Here is an 18956-nt window from a genome sequence, read left to right as displayed (position 1 = left end):
TTAGTGTGTTTAGACCATTTACATTTGATGTAATTATAAATATGGTTAGGTTTAAATCTACCACCTTATCATTATTTGTCCCATCTAGTCTTTATTCCTTTTTTCTTCTTTTCCTGCCTTCTTTTGAATTAAGAATGTTTTTATGATTCCATTTTATCTCCTACTGATTTATTGACTATACCTCTATTTTTTTAAGCAGTTGCTCTAGAGTTTACAATATTCATCTTTAACTTATCACAGTCTACCTCAAATAATAATATACCAGTACATGTACAATGTACTGGTTCCAACAATATATTTCCACTTCCCTCCTCCCATCCTTTAGTGTCAGACGTTTTACTCTTACCTGTTATAAGTCACACAGTGCGATGGGATTATTTTTGCTTTAAAAAGTCATTTATCTTTTTAAGAAATTAAGATGAGATAGACTATTGTATATTTATCTGCATATTTGCCATTTCTGGCACTCTTCCTGTCTAAAAACATCCTTTAACATTTCTTATAGTACAGATCTATTGGCAATGAATTCTTTTGGCATTTCTTGGTCTGAAAAAAGTCTTGGCCTTTATTTCTGTTTTCTTTTTGTTTTTGTTTTTGATGAGGAAGATTGCCCTGAGCTAATATCTGCTGCCAATTTTCATCTTTTTGCTTGAGGAAGATTGTCTCTAAGCTAACATCTAGCCAGTCTTCCTCTATTTTGTACGTGGGATGGCAGCACAGCGTGGCTTGATGAGCCGTAAGTCCGCACCCAGGATCCAAACCCGGGATCCAAACCCGCAAACCCCAGGCCACTGAAGTGGAGCACGCAAACTTAACCACTATGTCACCAAGCCGATCCTGCCTTTATTTTTGAAAAGACATTTTCAGTAGTATAGAATTCTGGGTTCATACTTTTCTTTCAGCACTTTAAAGATGTCATTCCTTTTTCTATAGGCCTACCTGATTTATTTTTTTTTTAATTTTTTTCAGCTTTATTGAGGTATAATTAAGAAATAAAATTGTAACGTATTTAAAGTGTACATAATGGTGATTTGATATATGAATACATTGTGAAAGGATTCCCCCCATTGGGTTAACCCGTCCATCACCTCACATATTTATTTATTGGTTTATTTTTTGGTGAGAACATTTAAATTCAACTCTTAGCAAATTTCGTTTATATAATGCAGTGTTATCAACTATAGTCACCATGTTTTATATTAGATCCTCAGACCTTATTCATCTTATAGCTGAAAGTTTGTACTCTTTTACCAGTCTCTCCATATTTTCCCCACCCCCCGGCCTCTGGCAACCACTTTTCTACTCTCTGTTTCTGTGAGTTTGACTTTTTTTTTTTTTAATATTCCACAAATAAGTGATACCATACAGTATTTGTCTTTCTCTGTCTGGCCTATTTCATCTAGCGTAATGCTCTCAAGTTTCATCCATATTGTCACAAATGGCAGGATTTCCTTCTGTCTCGTGGCTGAATAGTATTCCCTTGTGTATATATATATCACATCCTCTCTATTCATTTGTCCGTTGATGGACACTTAGCTTGTTTCCATATCTTGGCTATTGTGAATAGTGCTGCAGTGAACAAGGAGTGCAAATGTCTCTTTGAGGTCCTGTTTTCATTTCCTTCAGATGTATACCCAGAAGTAGGGTCGTATGCTGGATCATATGATAGTTCTATTTTTAATTTTTTGAGGACTCTCCACCCTGTTTTCCATAGTGGCTGCACCAAGTTACATTCCTGCCAACTGTGCACAAGGGTTCGCTTTTCTCCACATCCTCACCATCACTTGTTGTCTCTTGTCTTTTTGATGATAGCCATTCTAACAGGTGTGAGGTGATATCTTACTATGGTTTTGATTTGCATTTCCCTGTTGATTAGTGATGTTGAGCACCTTTTCAGGTACCTGTTGGCCATTTGTATGTCTTTGGAGAAATATCTGTTTAGTTCCTCTGTCCATTTTTTAATTGGATTGTTTGTTTTTGCTATTAAGTTATGTGAGTTCTTTATATTTTTTTGATATTTATACCCCTTATCAGATACAGGATTTGCAAATATTTTTTCCTATTCCATAGGTTGCCTTTCCATTTTGTTGATGGTTTTCTTTGCTGTGCAGAAGCTTTTTAGTTTGAGGTAGTCCCACTTGTTTATTTCTGCTTTTGTTGCCTTTGCTTTTGGTGTCAAATCCAACAAATCACTGCCAAGATTGATGTCAAGGAGCTTACCTCCTATGTTGTCTTCTAGGAGTTTTATAGTTTCAAGTCTTAAATTTAAGTCTTTAATCCATTTTGAGTTGATTTTTGTCTATGGTTTCAAATAATGGTTCAGTTTCATTCTTTTGCATGTGGCTGTCCAGTTTTCCCAGCACCATTTATTAAGGAGACTATCATTTTCCCGTTGTATATTCTTGGATCCTTTGTCATAAATTAATTGACCATATATGCATGGGTTTATTTCTAGGCTCTCTGTTCTGTTCCATTGATCTATGTGTCTGTTTTTATGCCAGTATCATACTGTTTTGATTACTATAGCTTTGTAATATAGTTTTTAAACAATTTTTTATTATTTATTTTTTCCCCCAAAGCCCCAGTAGATAATTGTATGTCATAGTTGCACATCCTTCTGGTTGCTGTATGTGGGACGCGCATGCACCCAACCGTTAAGCCACGGGGCTGGCCCTGTAATATAGTTTGAAATCAGGAAGAGTGATGCCTCCAGCTTTATTCTTTCTTGAGATTACCTTGGCTGTTCGGGGTCTTTTGTGGTTCCATACAAATTTTAGGATTGTTTTTTCCATTTCTGTAAAAAGTGCCCTTGGAATTTTGATAGGGATTGCATTGAATCTGTAGATTGCTTTGGGTAATATGGACATTTTAACAATATTAATTCTTCCAATCCATGAACATGGAATATCTTTCCATTTATTTGTGTTTCTTCAGTTTCTTTCATCAATGTCTTATAGTTTTCAGTGTATAGATCTTTCACCTCCTTGGTTAAATTTATACCTAGGTATTTTATTCTTTTTGATGCAATTGTGAATGAGCTTGTTTTCTTCATTTCTCTCTGATAGTTCATTGTTAGTGTAGAGAAATGCAACTGATTTTCATATCCTGCAACTTTATTGAATTAATTTATTAGTTCTAACAGTTTTTTGTTGGGGTCTTTAGGGTTTTCTATATGTAATACCATGTCACCTGCAAATAGAGACAGTTTTACTTCTTCCTTTCCAGTTTGGATATTTTTTATTTCTTTTTCCTGCCTAATTGTTCTGGCTAGGACTTCCAGTACTGTGTGGAATAAAAGTAGTGAAAGTAGGCATCTTATTCTTGATCTTAGAGGAAAAGCTTTTAGCTTTTCACCGTTGAGTATGATATTGGCTGTGGGCTTGTCATGTTTAGGCCTGCCTGATTTCCGATGAGAAGTCAGTCTGCTGTCATTTTTATCTTTGTTTTTCTCTATGTAATGTGTCTTTTTTTTCCCTCTAGCTGCATTTTAAGATTTGTCTCTTTATTACTGTTTCTCATTAGTTGGATTGTGATGTGCCTTGGTGTGGTTTTCTTTCTGCTTGAGATTCATTGACCTTAGATCTGTGGGTGTATAGTTTTCATTAAATTTGGAAATTTTTCATCCATTATTTCCTCAAATATTTTTTTCTGTCCTCTCTTGGTTTTTTTCTGGGACACTAATTACATGTTAGACCACTTAATATTGTCCCACAGTTCCCTAAGGCTTCTGTTCTTTTTTTTTTCCCCCCTTCTTTTTTCTCAGTGTGTTTTGTTTTGGATAATTTCTATGGTCATGTCTTCAAATTCACTGATCTTTACTTCCTGAGTATGTAATATGCTGTTAAACTCATCCAGTATATTTTTCATTTCTAGAACTTCCATTTTAGTCTTATTTTTTTCCATTTCCCTCATTACGTTTTCTTTTACATCCTTGAGTATATTGACAATATTTGTAATAAATGGTTTAAGGTTCCTGTCTACTAATTCCATCATCTCTGGAATTTCTGGGTCTGTTTCTGTTGATTGGTTTATCTGCTGATTATATCTCATCTTTTCCTGCTTCTTTGCATACCTGGTAATTTTTGACTAGATGCAGACATTGTGAATTTTATGTGGTTAGATACTGGATTTTTGTTCTGGTGTATAATTAGATAACTTGGAGATCAGTTTGATCCTTTAGAAACTTGTTTTTAAGCTTTTTTATGCCTGGTCCAGATTCTTTATTCTGGGACTAACTGAGCCCCACTACTAAGGCATGTCTCTTCAAAGACTCTACCCAATGCCCCTGTTATTATGAAGTCTCTCCACTCTGGCTGGTGCCTTGTGGGAGCTCTAGGAACTGTTTAGATTCATTGGAAAAATCTCATGATCTTTTTTCCCTTGGCCTCAGGTTTTTCTCAAACATGTACTGATTGGTACTCAGCCAAAGATTTGAGAGGACACCGTTGTAGATCTCTGGAGTTCTCTCTCTATGCAGCTTTATGCTCGCTGGTACTCTGTCTGCAAATTATAGTCACCCCAGCTTCCAGGAACTCCAGTCTCTGTCCCTGCACTGAAGCTTGGAAACTACCTCCAGGCAGTAAACTGGGGCCATTCATTTCTCTTCTCTCAGGGATTATAGTCCTGTGCTTCCTGTTGTCCATTGCCCTAAACTGTTATTTCATATATTTCCACTTCTCTGATTGTTTATGGTAGGAAGTCAGTTCCCATAGTAGTTAATCCTTCATGGGCAGAAGTGGAATTTCCGAATACTAATTTTTAGACATTTAGAAGTAGAGTCAATATTCAGATGCTTTTTAGGTATTACCTAAACAATTCTTTCTCAAGTGCCTAAAAGGATCTCATTGCTCATTCATTCTTGGATTTTTTTTAAAAAAATTATAATCTCTCTTCATGAATATTCTCTCTAGTCTGATCTTGGCTTAAAATTTTTCCCCCAGGTGGCCCATATTATTGGAAGATCATGTTTGTAGGCTTTTCTTTACACAAAATACTTGCCCTAGTAATAATCTCTTTTGTTGACTATTTTTAAGTTAATCTTGAGTGGGGAACAGGGGTAAAATCAGGGAGCAATTTCTTATAGAGATTTTGGTAGAAAGTATAAGCATAAAAAATAATGTGAGATTATGTCTTGGTGACCAGTAACCATTATTGCACTTTGCTTTTTTCACTTATAACTTGGAGAGCTTTTTTCAAAAATAATCTTTTTATTTTGGAATAATTTTAATTTACAGAAAAGTTGCAAAAATAAAAATAGTACAAAGTACACGTATATATCCTTTACCCAGATTCAACTACTGCTAACACTTTATCCCATTTGTTTTATCATTTGTGCTGTTTTCTCTGCCTATCTATGCAATTCTATTTCTGAATCTTTGAGGGTAAGTTACATCTATCAAATCCCATTACCCCTAGATATCTTAGTCTGTATTTTCTAAGAATGGCATATTCTTTTATATAACTGCAATTTAGTTATCAAATTCTCATTTTTCTAAGAACTGCACAGTAAAAATATGTCACAATTTACCTAACTAGTTCTCTATTGATGGAGTTTTGTGTTGGGGGATAAAGGGCAGATAGAAGGCAGCTAGGTAATAAAAAAGAAAACTAGAAACAATCTAAATGTCTCTCAACAGGAAAATGGGTAAGATGTGACAGTCAGACAGTGACATTTTCAAATTTTGAAAATGAATGAATTACAGCAACAAGCAACATGAATGAATCTGAGAAACATTCTGTTGAGTGTAAAAGGCAAGGCTCAAAAAACTACATACAGCATGATACCATTTTTGTTAAGCTCAAAAAGAAGCCAACCTAAATATGTTTATTTAAGTATATTTATGTGTATAATAAAACTATTTTTAGAAAAGCAAGATTGTGATGAGCACAATCTAGGATACTAGTTACCTCTGGAGGGGGAGGGAGAGAGAGGAATAGGGAAATAGTGCACTGGTAGATGCAACAGTATTGGTAATGTTCCAGTTCCTAAGTCCGGGAGTGGATTCATGGGAGCTCATTTTATTATCATGCTTCATAGCTTACAGATATGTTACATGGATTCTTTTGTATTTTTCAAGATTTTAAAGGCAGCTAGAGGATATTGTATAAATAGAATTCCTGAAACCGAGGAGTAAAAGGTAATGTGTTGCATGGGTTTGTTTATATATGTCATGCATCCCCAACTACTCTTTGAGAGCCGGGACCATATTTAATGCTTCTCTTTTATTATCCATCAGACCTAGTGTAATTCTGTATACATGGTAAGGATTCAGTCTGTGTTTATTGGGTAAATGATTTGAAATAGCTAAAAAACAGAATAAGTTTAAATACTGTATTTTCAGGAAATTTGAAATTGATCTGTTGGGGAGTTTTTTCTACCTAAGTAGGAAACTTCCAGACTGCTTCTGATGTATTTATTACATAATATATCAGGAGGCCATTAAATCGTGGTGTTTGGTTGAAAAAATAAAAAAGCGTTCTATTAATATTTTAGTGGTAAATCTTTACGGGGTATAACTTCTGCTTAAAGCAGGGACATTTAAAAACGAGAGATATGGGTGTGTCAGTATCACTCATGAAAACCAGTATGTGAGATAAATAATCTTATCAGTTAATTTGTGCTGTTCAGCAGTATACTGAAACCAATAGTGAATTACTCGAGACAGAAAATGTATGTGTGAGGCTACATTGATGATACTTCTTTTAGGAAAGTCATACCTCGTATTTTCTAAGTGAACAGTGATTTCATGTGGATTATTTGTCATTTGGTTTGATCCCGGCCTAGTAACCTGCAGTACCCAGCATGCTCAGCCCAGGTCTCCCCTTGCATCTACTTCCCAGAAGAGAATGGGAGCTAGGTTTTATACTAGCCTCAAGAAAACCGAATAATGACAAAGTCAGTCTGCTGCAAAAATAATCACGTAACCCTTCCAGAATCAAGTAGAAATTGTTTTGGGGTTATCTACTCTTCTGGATACCAGCTTTTCTTCTTCTTTGGTACAGATATGTGAAATTTGAACATAGCTATGCAATAATCAGCAGAATATTTGGAGAATAGACATGTCACCAGTAGGTTTTTCCCAGCTCTGATCCTGGGGCCAAAACAAATTACTGTCTCCTGTTCATTTGGCAAGTCCTTATTGGTCATCAATTCATAAATTTGTTTTTGTTCATAAGGTTTGTCTTTGTGCAAATCGACATGTTTTTAAAATGTCTCATCTCCCAGACCAAGACTGTATTTCATATAAAGTAATGTGTTCACCGCAAATTTCAGAAGACTAGATTTTGAACATAAAAAAATGTTTTTATTTACTACATGGTAGATTTACAACCATTAAGATAATTCTAGTAGACTAAAAATGCGAGGTGAACTGTTTTGTGAATCATAATACATGTGGAATTCATTTTATCCTTGCTCCATAAATAATATATTACAGTGCTTTGTCATTACTTCTGACATTGCTTTTATTCCTTATTTTTCCTTTGTAATAGAAAGTCTTGGATTAACAGGTGCATGTAGCATTAGCTTTTTCTCAGCTGAATCTTTGCTTCAAAACAATAATAAGGATAAGTAAGGGTGAGGCACTGTACTTTTTTTTTTTTTTTTTTAATAGCTAAGCAGGAAGTTCACCTCTGACAGGGTATTGTAATCAGATTTATCACAAGAGCCTGCTGTTGTGTAACAGAAACTCTAGCTTGTCCCTACCTGTCTTAAGGCATTGCTTCATGAAGGAAAATAAACTCACTGGAATATTTGTGAAATTCAATAAAATGCTTTCCCAAGCACTCCATTTTTAATGCGTGCTAGAACAATTTATTATAGCTTTGTGGTCCTTTAAAACATATATTAACCTTGTGATTTCTTACTGTTGTAATTAAATGAATCTGTATCACTGTGAAAGCCCTGTGTGTCAGATTTACTGTACTTTTTAAACACGTCTCAGCCACAGCTGGGAATAGTCCACACTTCCTCCCTCCCATCCCCGGCTTTTTCAAGAAAGGGGGTGTCTTCAAATGACTGTTTATTTAATTGACAGGCAGCTTTTCTTCATTGTGTGCTTTGGTTTTGCTCACAAAAGTGCATTCACTGTTCCATAGTATGTTGAAACTTTTAAATGGAAACGGCTTTTCATTAACAAAGGAAGCATTTTCTTCCCTCCTTCCATGTCTTAGCTTTCTCCTCTAGGTCTTGGCTTCTTCAGCAGCTGTACCTCCACCAGAAATGACAAAAGGCCCAATTGTTCTAGGAGATGGGGATGAAGATAATGCCAGTGGAGTTTTTTGTGTGTGGGCTGCTGGGGACTGTTTTTCTTCTGTGTTTGGTTTTGTTTTGTTTTTGTTATTCCAGAAAGTTGAGCACACCTTAAAAACAAACCAAAAAAAAAGCTTTAAAGACCCTTAAACCTTTATCCTAGGTGAAGTATTTCTGTCCATTACGTTGTTCTGTTAGTATTTACGTGAGCCCCTGTGACCCAGTAACAACAAATCTGACAAAACTCACTTAAAACGTAGGGAAATGGAATACAGAATACAGAGAGTACTGATGTGGTTTGTTTTCTCTCCGAGCAGGCCATGAGAGTTTGAGTCTTCCTACCATTACCCTGGCTTAAGAGCAGAGCTCAAGAGAGGAGACAGGTGTGCAAATTACGTTTTAGTATTTCCAGCCATCTCCTTTTTCTGAGTTGTGATTCCCAGCTCCAGGTAGATAGCCTTTTCATTTTATTTACTTATTTAATTTGAAGATAACCTCCTTCTTTTTCTGCCTCTGCCTCTTCTGCTCCTTTATTTTTGACTCAGGTTTCTGCAGTATGGTGCTGATTCAAAGCATCATTTACTTCTAGCAAAAATCTTTCAGTTCATGTGGTGGAGTAGACTGAAAATCTCGTCTCTTTCAGGGACACCGTCTCTATACAGAGTACCAGATAATGAAACTGCTGGGTACTTTTGTCTCTGTTAGATATAATTTATTCTGCCAATCTCTTACAGACAGTAGGGCTACTTTTCTCTTTTCAGCCTTGATTTTCTTTATTTTTATATATTTTAAACCCATAGACCAATTTCTAAGCAGATAATATGTAACATACACATTATTCTACCATGGTCCTTGGCAGTATTTCTATATCCTCTCAAGAATTAGTCATTTCGTCATCCTTCACTAGGATCAGCAAGAAGGGATAAAGAGGAAACTGGAAATTCATTCCAAAGTACATCTCCAGTATTTTTAATGTTGATCAACAACATTCTAATCTTCTCTCTGAGTGAGTAAAAAGAAAAGATGTAATGCTGGTTCAGCCAAACCCACTGAGTGGCCCTTTGCCATGATGATTCATTTTGCCTTGGAGCAATCTTACACCCTTTGAAACTAGGTCCCTGTTGGTTGAGGGAAGAAAAGACTCCTCCAGAGCTGTCAATTACTTATTAAGCACCTGCAAATGAAGGTCTTATTGGATCAAGTTTTAATATGCTCTAAGTCCTCAAACTTTACTCTAGATTTGTTCACCATCTTACTCTGTAGGCCACATGTAGCTTTTGGGATTGTTTGTGCAATCTTTGTTAGAATAATAGTCTGACAGGTTTAAAATCTACCAGAGGGGAAATTAGGGCGAGTGTAATGATAACAGGTGTTCTCAGTTTTCCTCACTCCCACTCCTCCCAGGATTACTACTGCCAGACAGCATGAATAGAAACCAGCTGATGTTTTCTCTTGTTCCTGGCCTCCCACAACATCTTAACTATTGCTGGAATTTGTGGGTGCTCTTTTCTTTTCAAGCTTGTGGCATAAAATGATCTGAGAGTCTCTTTTAGGCTATAAGAAAAATCAGGATGGGAAACCACTGCATTTTATTTTTTTGCATATGAATATTCTGGAGAACTTATTTAAACTACAGATTCTTAGACCCAATGTCAGAGGTGGATTCATTAAGTCTGTTATAGGATCTTGGAATATGCATTTTTACGAAGCATCTTGCAAGTGATTCTGATAGAGATGATGCTTTGAGCAGTACAGACTAGTTTTATCTCTCTGCCTCTGCCTTTCTGTTGTTATTCCGTCTTGTTCCACAGAAGATTTGAGGTATAGTTAGACAAGTTAGTAGATAACCAAAGGGCCAGTATAAAACAAAATGCTATTATACCTCCCTAAACATGAAAAGTTTTAAACAGGATTCTGATAATCTTCTTATTCTACTTAATACATCAGGGATTCCACACACCAAATGAAAATACAGTAAAATATCTAGGAGCTTCTATGAGACCCTTCCCTTGGGTGTGTTCTATACATAAATGCATTTTCTAAAAGTCAAAATAAGACTATTCTAACAGTCATTAAATGTTTACTCTAATTATTATATGATAGTTATCATGTTTTAGAATCTTGTAAAAATTAGAGCCCCTCTCTGGGCTAAGGACAATGGGACAGAAACAAAAATGTTTCACTGTGATCTTATTCTCTATAACAATGCTAAGTAATAATGCTCCCAGCCTTCTCCCAAAGGTTAGATACTTTGCTGAGCCAGCAGTTTAGGACACCCAGACTGGCTTGACTTGGTTGGAATGGGAGCACATTTGTAGGGAGGTTAGTCCACAGCCAAAGCCTGTAGGGACAGTTGGGCCACCACTTCAAGAGATGTGGGAGGCAGAAGGTAGCATTCTGATCCTTTTGATGATGTCATCTGGGTCAGAAAGGGCATGCAGTGGTGACGTCCAGTTATAACTCTTACCTTATTTGGGGCACTATGAAGAACATCCCTTTCAGTCTTATACTAGAACCATTAAATAGTAATAAGCCTAATTTCTGGACCGAGAGGCCCTGAGCAAGAGATTCTGCAAGTTTATGTTTTCTTTTTGCTGTGAGTATATTTTGTCTTTTTGGAAAGGCAGACCCGTGTCTTGGTGTTACATATTTAATAGTTACATTTTAATAACTCCATCCCCCCTCCCAAATGTATGTTTCTCTTGCTAAGATATTTTATATAAGATAAAGGTAGATATTAGCAAGTAGTATAGATTTTGGCTGTTTGTAGATTTTATATATGTTGAATTTTTTTAATCTGCAGCTTTATTATTACTTCTAATTATGACCTCCCTAATACGTTGGGGCTTTTTCCTTTAGGCAGATGTTATTTAGGTTCCTTTTTTATATTTTTTAAAAATTGTACTAAAATATACATCACATCAAATTTACCATTGAAGCTATTTTTAACTGTGCAGTTCAGTGGAATTAGTTACATTCACATTGTGCATCCATCACCACCATTCATCTTCAGACCTTTTTCATCATCCCAAACTGAAACTCTGTGCCCATTAAACACTGACACCCCATTACCCCTGCCTCCCAGGCCCTGAGGTCCACCATTCTGCTTTCTGTCTCTATGAATTTGACTATTCTTGTACCTCATCTAAGTGGAATCATACAACATTTGTCCTTTTGTGTCTGGCATATTTCGTGTAGCATAATGTCTTTAAGGTTTATTCATGTTGTAGCATGTGTCAGAATTTCATTACTTTTTAAGGCCGAATAATATTCCATTGTATGGATAGACCACATTTTGTTTATCCATTCATCCCTGGACATTTGGGTTGTTTCCACCTTTTGGCTATTGTGAACAATGCTGCTGTAAACATTGGTGTACAAATATCTGTTAGAGTCCCTGTTTTCAATTCTTTGGGGCATATATCCAGGGGTGCAATTGCTAGATCATGTAGTAATTCTGTTTAATTTTTTAGACCATTGTAATATGTTTTTAAATGTTTATTTTTTTCTTTCTATGAAAGTAATATATTCAAAATGATTAAAGGGAATGTAGAAAATAACGAAATGTATGAAGAAGGAAATAAAAATCATCCACAATCCAATTTCTTTTTTTTTTTTTTTTGTGGGGGGAGGAAGATCAGCCCTGAGCTAACACCTGTTGCCGATCCTCCTCTTTTTGCCAAGGAAGATTGGCCCGGGGCTAACATCCGTGCCCATCTTCCTCTACTTTATATGGGACGCCGCCACAGCATGGCTTGATGAGTGGTGCATATGTCTGTGCCTGGGATCCGAACCTGTGAACCCCGGGCTGCCAAAGCAGAGCACATGCACTTAACCACTACGCCACCAGGCCAGCCCCACAATCCAGTTTCTAATGGATGCCATTAACATTTGGTATTTTTGATTGTCGTATTTAATGTACCTAACATATTTGCAAAATTAGGATTGAAGAATATATACAAATTTGTCTCCTTTCGTAAACTCAAAGTTGTACTATGAGTATTTTCTTAGGTCTATGAAAACACTTTTTAATAGCTGCTTAATATGTATGCGTGAGCAACATAGATATCCAATAATAAGGAAACGATGGAATCATAGAGGAGAATATTTTCTGGTCACTCAAAATGGTGTTTTCAAAGCCTGTCTCATGACATTAGAAAATACTCAGAAAATATAATGTTAGGTGAAAATGCAGGAGATGAAACGATATATACCTAATTCGGCTTGTACAGAAGTTCTCAGGCAGCCAGGAACTTAGCCTAAGAGTAGTGTAAACTCTTAGAGAGTTTTTAGTAGGGGAGTGATGTATCAGATTTGCATTTTAAAATATCAGTCTTGCTGCTAGCTTCAAAGAGGCAAAAGCGAATATGGGGTTATCAGTTAGGAGGCTGATAGCCCAGGTCTCGGGTGCTGGAGGCTTAGAGTAGGGAAATAGTAGTATTAGTAGTGAGAAATAGCAGCATTCAAGACATAGCTTTGAGGTGGAACCAACAGTCTGTGTGGATGTGATGTGTGCGGAAAGGGAGGTGTCAAGGATGATTCCTAAATGTTTGGTTGTGGTGGCTGGGTAAGGAACACTAATGGAGGGATACAGTTTGAAGGTGTGGAAGATGAAGAATTCAGTTGGGAATATGTAAGGTTGACATAGTGGAGAGAGATCCAAGTAGAGGTGTCAGAGAGGCTGTTAGATTTAAATCCCAATGTTATAAGTATGGATTTGCCCATAAGGGCTAAGAGAGAAGTCCGCTAAAATCCTAGCGGTGGCTTTCTCTAAGTTGTGAGCAATTTTTATGTGTATTTCATAAATTTTATATAATGATGATGTATTATTTTTGTTACCAAATTTAAATGTGGCTGAAATATATTCATCATGTCATTATTTATACTAGTATAATAATTGGAAACAACCTAAATGTATAACAGTGATAGAAGACTGGTAAAAAATAAGTAAAATGAGGGGCCAGCCTGGTGGTGTAGTGGTTAAGTTCACATGCTCTGCTTTGGGGGCCCAGGGTTTGCGGGTTCGGATCCCAGATACCGACCTGTGCACTGCTCATCAAGCATGCTGTGGCAGGTTCCCACACACAAAATGGAAGAAGAATGGCACAGATGTTAGCTCAGGGACAATCTTCCTCATCAAAAGAAAAAACAAATAAGTAAAATGATATTGAAAACCTTTTAGTCACTTTTTTAAAAAATGTCTTCAGTGTTACGCAAAAAGAAAAAGTCTGTTCAAAAATAAATGTAATTTTAAAAAGTGAAATCTACCGTACTGAATTGAGACTTAGAGAATCTAGAATCTTTTATAAACTATAATGTAAATATGTAGATTTGCATTATTTATAATTATTTTGTCCTGAGGTCATATGTGAAAGAATAGTGGCCTGTCACCAGATAGTTTGACATACCAGCTTTTAGTGTGGACGTTTTGAAAATACATTGACTTTTTTTAGCTTACCAGATTCCTTTTCATTAATGACCTTATAATTGCCTGTTATGAATTTATCATCTATTAAATTGGTTTTTTGAGATGAGTATTTTTCTAAGGGGAACATCTACTGCTCTAGTGTTTTATTTGCAGATAAAAGTACTTAATTGCATCCCCCACCTGCATTTTTTAAAAGGATTATGGTTGCCATAAATCTTGTCACTAATGTTAAAATTGTCTTAACTTGAAAACGTGCTTCAAACTCTGTAAAATGAAGCAGAGGTCTAAATGAATTAATTTTAAAAAGAAAAAAGAAGACAGTTTCCTCCCAAAGGCCACTGAGAATTTGTTTTCTTTTTTTCTCTTTTAAATTTACAGATTAGAATTTATGGATTAAAGTACTATACGAATAGTATTTTAGTGTACAAGTAGAATTACTCTATCTTAACGTTTAAAAAAGACTTAAAAGGCTACATTCTACTTTGGATTGATAGAAATTTACTGTATTTGTAAATTTCAGCTATGGATTAACCTTATATTAATAATATAGCATAAACTGAAGGCCTTTTTTTCCTAGTAAAACTCAAGAGTTTAGATATTGAAATAATGGTATATAAATAAATATACTACCATAGTCTCCCCTTATTCAAGGGGAATACGTTCCAAAACCCCCAGTGAGTGCCTGAAACCGTGGATAGAACCGAACCCTATATATACCGTGTTTTTTCCTGTACACACATACAGTAAGCGTGGATACGCTGGGCAAAGGGATGATTCTCCTGGGTGGGATGGAGTGGGATGGTGTGAGATTTCATCACGCTACTCAGAACGGTGTGTAATTTAAAACTTATGAATTGTTTATTTCTGGAATTTTTCATTTAATATTTTCTGACCTCGGTTGACCACAGGTAACTGAAACTGCAGAAAGTGAAACCACGTATAAGGGCTGACTACTGTACAAAGATTTTACCTTTACAATCAAAAGTAAAATCAAGCATAATTATAAATTCTGGAAATTAACAGTATGATTGTTTTCTGTAAGCATACCCCTGTACCATTATAAAGTGTTTCCTTATGCTTGATAATTGCATGTAAAGCTGAATTTAACAAAACAAAATTTAACAGAAATATTCATTCCTTCAGTTGGCTCCCAAATGCATTCACACATTTAGAAGATGGGCAAGACATGACTGAACAGTGTTTTCAAAAACAGCTTGGGGGTTTAGTTGACTATAAACTCAAATTGGGAAACAGCTTTTCACTTAGAATAAGGAAGAACTTTTTAATGACTAGACCCATTAAAAATGGAATAGACTACCTTTGGGGAAGGTATTGAGTTCCCATCACTGGAGATTTAAAGAAGGGCCAAACATCTGCCTACTAGGGATTTTGTCAAGTTAGACCATGTACTTATAAAGGTCTTTCCAACTCTCAATTTGCCAACTAGATTATTTCCCCTGCAAAGTGATGTATGAAGCAGCTCTGTTATACAAAATAGTTTATTTAACTGGTATTTTCCTTTTCTTGCCACTTTTTCTTTTTTACTTTTTATTGAGGTAAACTAGACATACAGAAAAGTAAACATATCACAAATGTTGATGAATTTTCACAACCTGAACCAGCCCTGAAATCGAGAAAAAGCATTACTAGCACCCCAGAAGCTCCACCCTTGTGCTCACATCTAGTCATTACCTCCCCCCACCCCAAGAGTAATCATTATCCTGACTTCTTTTTTTTTTTTTATTTTTGACGTGGGTGTAAAGGAGTTCAATGGGGAAAGGACAGTCATTTGAACAAACGGCACAGGGGAAACTGGATATCCACAGGCAAAAGAATGAAGTTGGACAGCACTTTACACCATTATACAAAAATAGACTCAAAATGAATCGAAGACCTAAACATAAGATCTAAAACTATATAACTTAGAAGAAAACAGGGAGAAAGCTTCCAGACATTGGACTTGGCAATGATTTCCTGGATATATAGCACATAAAACAAAAGTAAAAACTGACAAATTGGACGATATCAAAATGAAAAACTTCTGTGCAAAAAACACAATCAATAGAGGGAAAATACAACATATGGAAAGGGAGAAAATATTTGCAAATATCTGTTGGAGATTTATATCCAGAATACATAAAGAACTCAGACGACTCAAAAATAGAAAAATAACCCAATTAAAAAATGGGCTTGAATAAATATTTCTCCAAAATACATATAAAAATGGTCAAAAAACACATGAAAAGATGCTCACCACCACTAATCATTAGAGAAATGCAAATTGAAACCACAGTGAGATACACCCCTAGAATAGCTACCATCAAAAAAACAAAAAGTGTTGATAAGGATAAAGAGAAACTGGAAACCTCATGCACAGTTGGTGGAATGTATAATGGCGCCACCATTATGGAAAACAGTTGCTCAAAAAATTAAAAATGGCATTATCATGTGATCCAGCAATTGCCACTTCCTGGAGTATACACAAGAAGAATTGAAAGCAAGTTGTCGAAGAAGTATTTGTGCACTCATGCCCATAGTAGCGTTATTCACAGTAGCCAAAAGGCAGAAGCAACCCAAATGTCCATGGGCAGATGAACGGATAAAGAAAAAGTGGCATAAACATACAAGGAAATATGATTCAGCCTTAAAATGGAAGGAAATTCAGACAAAAGCTACAACATGGATGAACCTTGAGGATATTATGCAATGTAAAATAAGCCAGTCACAAAAAGACAAAAACTCTATGATTCTTCTTCTATGAGGGACCTAGAGTAGTCAAATTCATAAAAACACAAAATAGAATGGTGGTTGCAAGGGGTTAGGGGAAGGGGAGAACGTTGAGTTAAGGAAGTTTTACAAGGTGAAGAGAGTTGTGGATATCCACTGCACAAGAATGGACTTCACATTACTGAACTGTACACTTAAAAGTTAAGATGGTAAATTTTATGTGATGTGTATTTTAGCACACACAAAAAAAACCTGTATTACAGTAGTTGCCAGTGCTAATTTATAACAGATTTTTGGCTGAAATTTTTCCCAATTTGCCATACTCACAAGTTCTTTCCCTTATCCTGACTTCTGACGGTATAGAAGCTTGGTGCTGAGTTGCTGAGTTTTGTACTTTATATATATATATATGTATATGGACTCCTCTTTTGCATCTGGCTTCTTTATTTTAACGTTATGTTTTGAAGATTCATTCATATTGTTGAATGTAGAGCATTCATTTCTTTGCTATATAGTGTTCCATTTTGAGATTAGATCAAAATTTCCTTATCTATTCTATCATTGGTGGCATTTGGGTAGTTTCCAGCTTGGGGCTTTTACAAATAGTGTTGTTATGAACAGCCTAGTACGTACCTTTTTGTGGACATGCTTGCGCGTTTCTGTTGGGTATATATAGCCAGGAACAGAATTGCTTTGTCGTAGAATATGCACATGCTCAACTTTAATAGATACTGCCAAACAGGTTTCCAGTATGTTTGCATTCAGACCCAATTTTAAGAGGGTCCTACCATACCAGAAATGTTAGTTTTTCTGAAATCCCATAAGCCTTTTTTTTTTAAATCTTGCTTGTGGTACTTGATAACTTTCTACCTTGTACTATAGTTATTTCATCTTATTCCTTTTCTAGATTATAAACTCCTTGAAGGGATTGTTTTATTCATCTTTATATTTCCCAAAGTATCTTGCATAGAATAGATTCTAAATTTAATATTTTTATTTGAATGGATGAGTAAATGAGGAAAAATTCTATGTAGTATTAATATCAGGAATGTTTAATAATTGCAAAAATATAAATAGCATACGCACTAAACTACAACGATGATCTTAAAGTGCTGAATGGAATTAATTTATCAATATTAGCTCATAGATTTTTGTGAATTCTGTTAGAGAATCTTATATGCTGTTATGTGGTAGGGTTTAGTATCAAGTTGAATTGTGGATTTTTAACTGTTAGACTTAAACCCTAATTGTTATCTCCCACGTAGAAGCATGTGAATAGTATGCAACAGTGAACTAAATTTGTTAGCTGTGAATTTGAAGATTATTGATAAGGTGCTGGTAATGAAGGGTGAGAGGGAAGTTGTGCATTAGAGCAGTTACAACAACACTGTAACTCCAATTGGCTCATAGCTTTATCCCTTCCCCCAGATTCTTCTAGGACTGGCAAGAAGTAATGATTTTCCTATATCGTGAGTAAGGCCAGTAAGAGTTTTGTGAGCCAAATAGAATTTTAGTAGCTTTTTAAATTGAGTATTAATTACTTTAAAAACTGCTAAGTTAGGATATGGGATTTATGGGTGTTTTCCCCTTCATGCTTTTCTCCATATTCCAAATTTTATTCAATGCATGTATATTACTTTTAAAAACAGAAATTTTTTTTTTAAACAAATTTTGGTTCTTTTTTTTATTTTACTTTTTTATATAATTTTATTTATTTATTTTTTTCCCCCCAAAGCCCCAGTAGATAGTTGTATGTCCTAGCTGCACATCCTTCTAGTTGCTGTATGTGGGACTCGGCCTCAGCATGGCCAGACAAGCGGTGCGTCAGTGCAGGCCCGGATCCGAACCCGGGCTGCCAGTAGCGGAGCGCGTGCACTTAACCGCTAAGCCACCGGGCCGGCCCATCAACATAAATTATTTTTAAAAATTTCTGGGGCCGGCCCATCAACATAAATTATTTTTAAAAATTTCTGGGGCCGGCCCAGTGGCTTAGCGGTTAAGTGCGCGCACTCCGCTGCTGGCGGCCCGGTTCGGATCCGGGCACGCACTGACGCACCGCTACTCTGGCCATGCTGAAGCCAAGTCCCACATACAGCAACTAGAAGGATGTGCAGCTAGGACATACAACTATCTACTGGGGCTTTGGGGAAAAATAAATAAATAAATAAAATTATATAAAAAAAAAAATAATTTATGTTGCAAAAATTGCTACCTTGACTATCTCTCTTTTATTTCAGTCTTGGCCTAACTATGAGGATATTTATAAAAAAATGATTGAAGTTGCCACATTTTTAGATTTGCCACGTTTTCCAGACATAACTGAAGACTGCTATCTTCATCCAAATATTTTGTGTATGAAATATTTGATGGAAGTCAATCTCCCTGGTAAGTGTGTGGTATACATGGTGAGGAAGCTGTTACCTAGTAGAATTATAATGAGCAAAATACAGAATCCTCTCAAATCACAGACTATTAGAGCCACCTGACAGAGTCCATAGTAACATGAAGCTTAATTTCAAAATCCTTTCTTAAAATATTCAGACCATTTAA

At 35.8% G+C, this 18956-nt stretch overlaps 1 protein-coding gene across 4 annotated transcripts in view; it reads left to right on the top strand.

Annotated features, from left to right (window-relative positions):
- TAF1B (TATA-box binding protein associated factor, RNA polymerase I subunit B) overlaps positions 1 to 18956 on the top strand; it is a 71426-nt gene that overhangs the window by 30932 nt on the left and 21538 nt on the right. For all 4 annotated transcript variants that reach the window (XM_058551818.1, XM_058551820.1, XM_058551819.1 and 1 more), the window contains one exon: positions 18644 to 18791. In XM_058551818.1, coding sequence (XP_058407801.1) covers positions 18644 to 18791 — 148 coding nt within the window. The remainder of the gene's footprint in view (positions 1 to 18643; positions 18792 to 18956) is intronic.

Source organism: Diceros bicornis, chromosome 12, assembly GCF_020826845.1.
Source record: "Diceros bicornis minor isolate mBicDic1 chromosome 12, mDicBic1.mat.cur, whole genome shotgun sequence".
In the NCBI taxonomy this organism is placed as follows: domain Eukaryota; kingdom Metazoa; phylum Chordata; class Mammalia; order Perissodactyla; family Rhinocerotidae; genus Diceros; species Diceros bicornis.
This window is presented reverse-complemented; position numbering and strand designations above follow the sequence as displayed.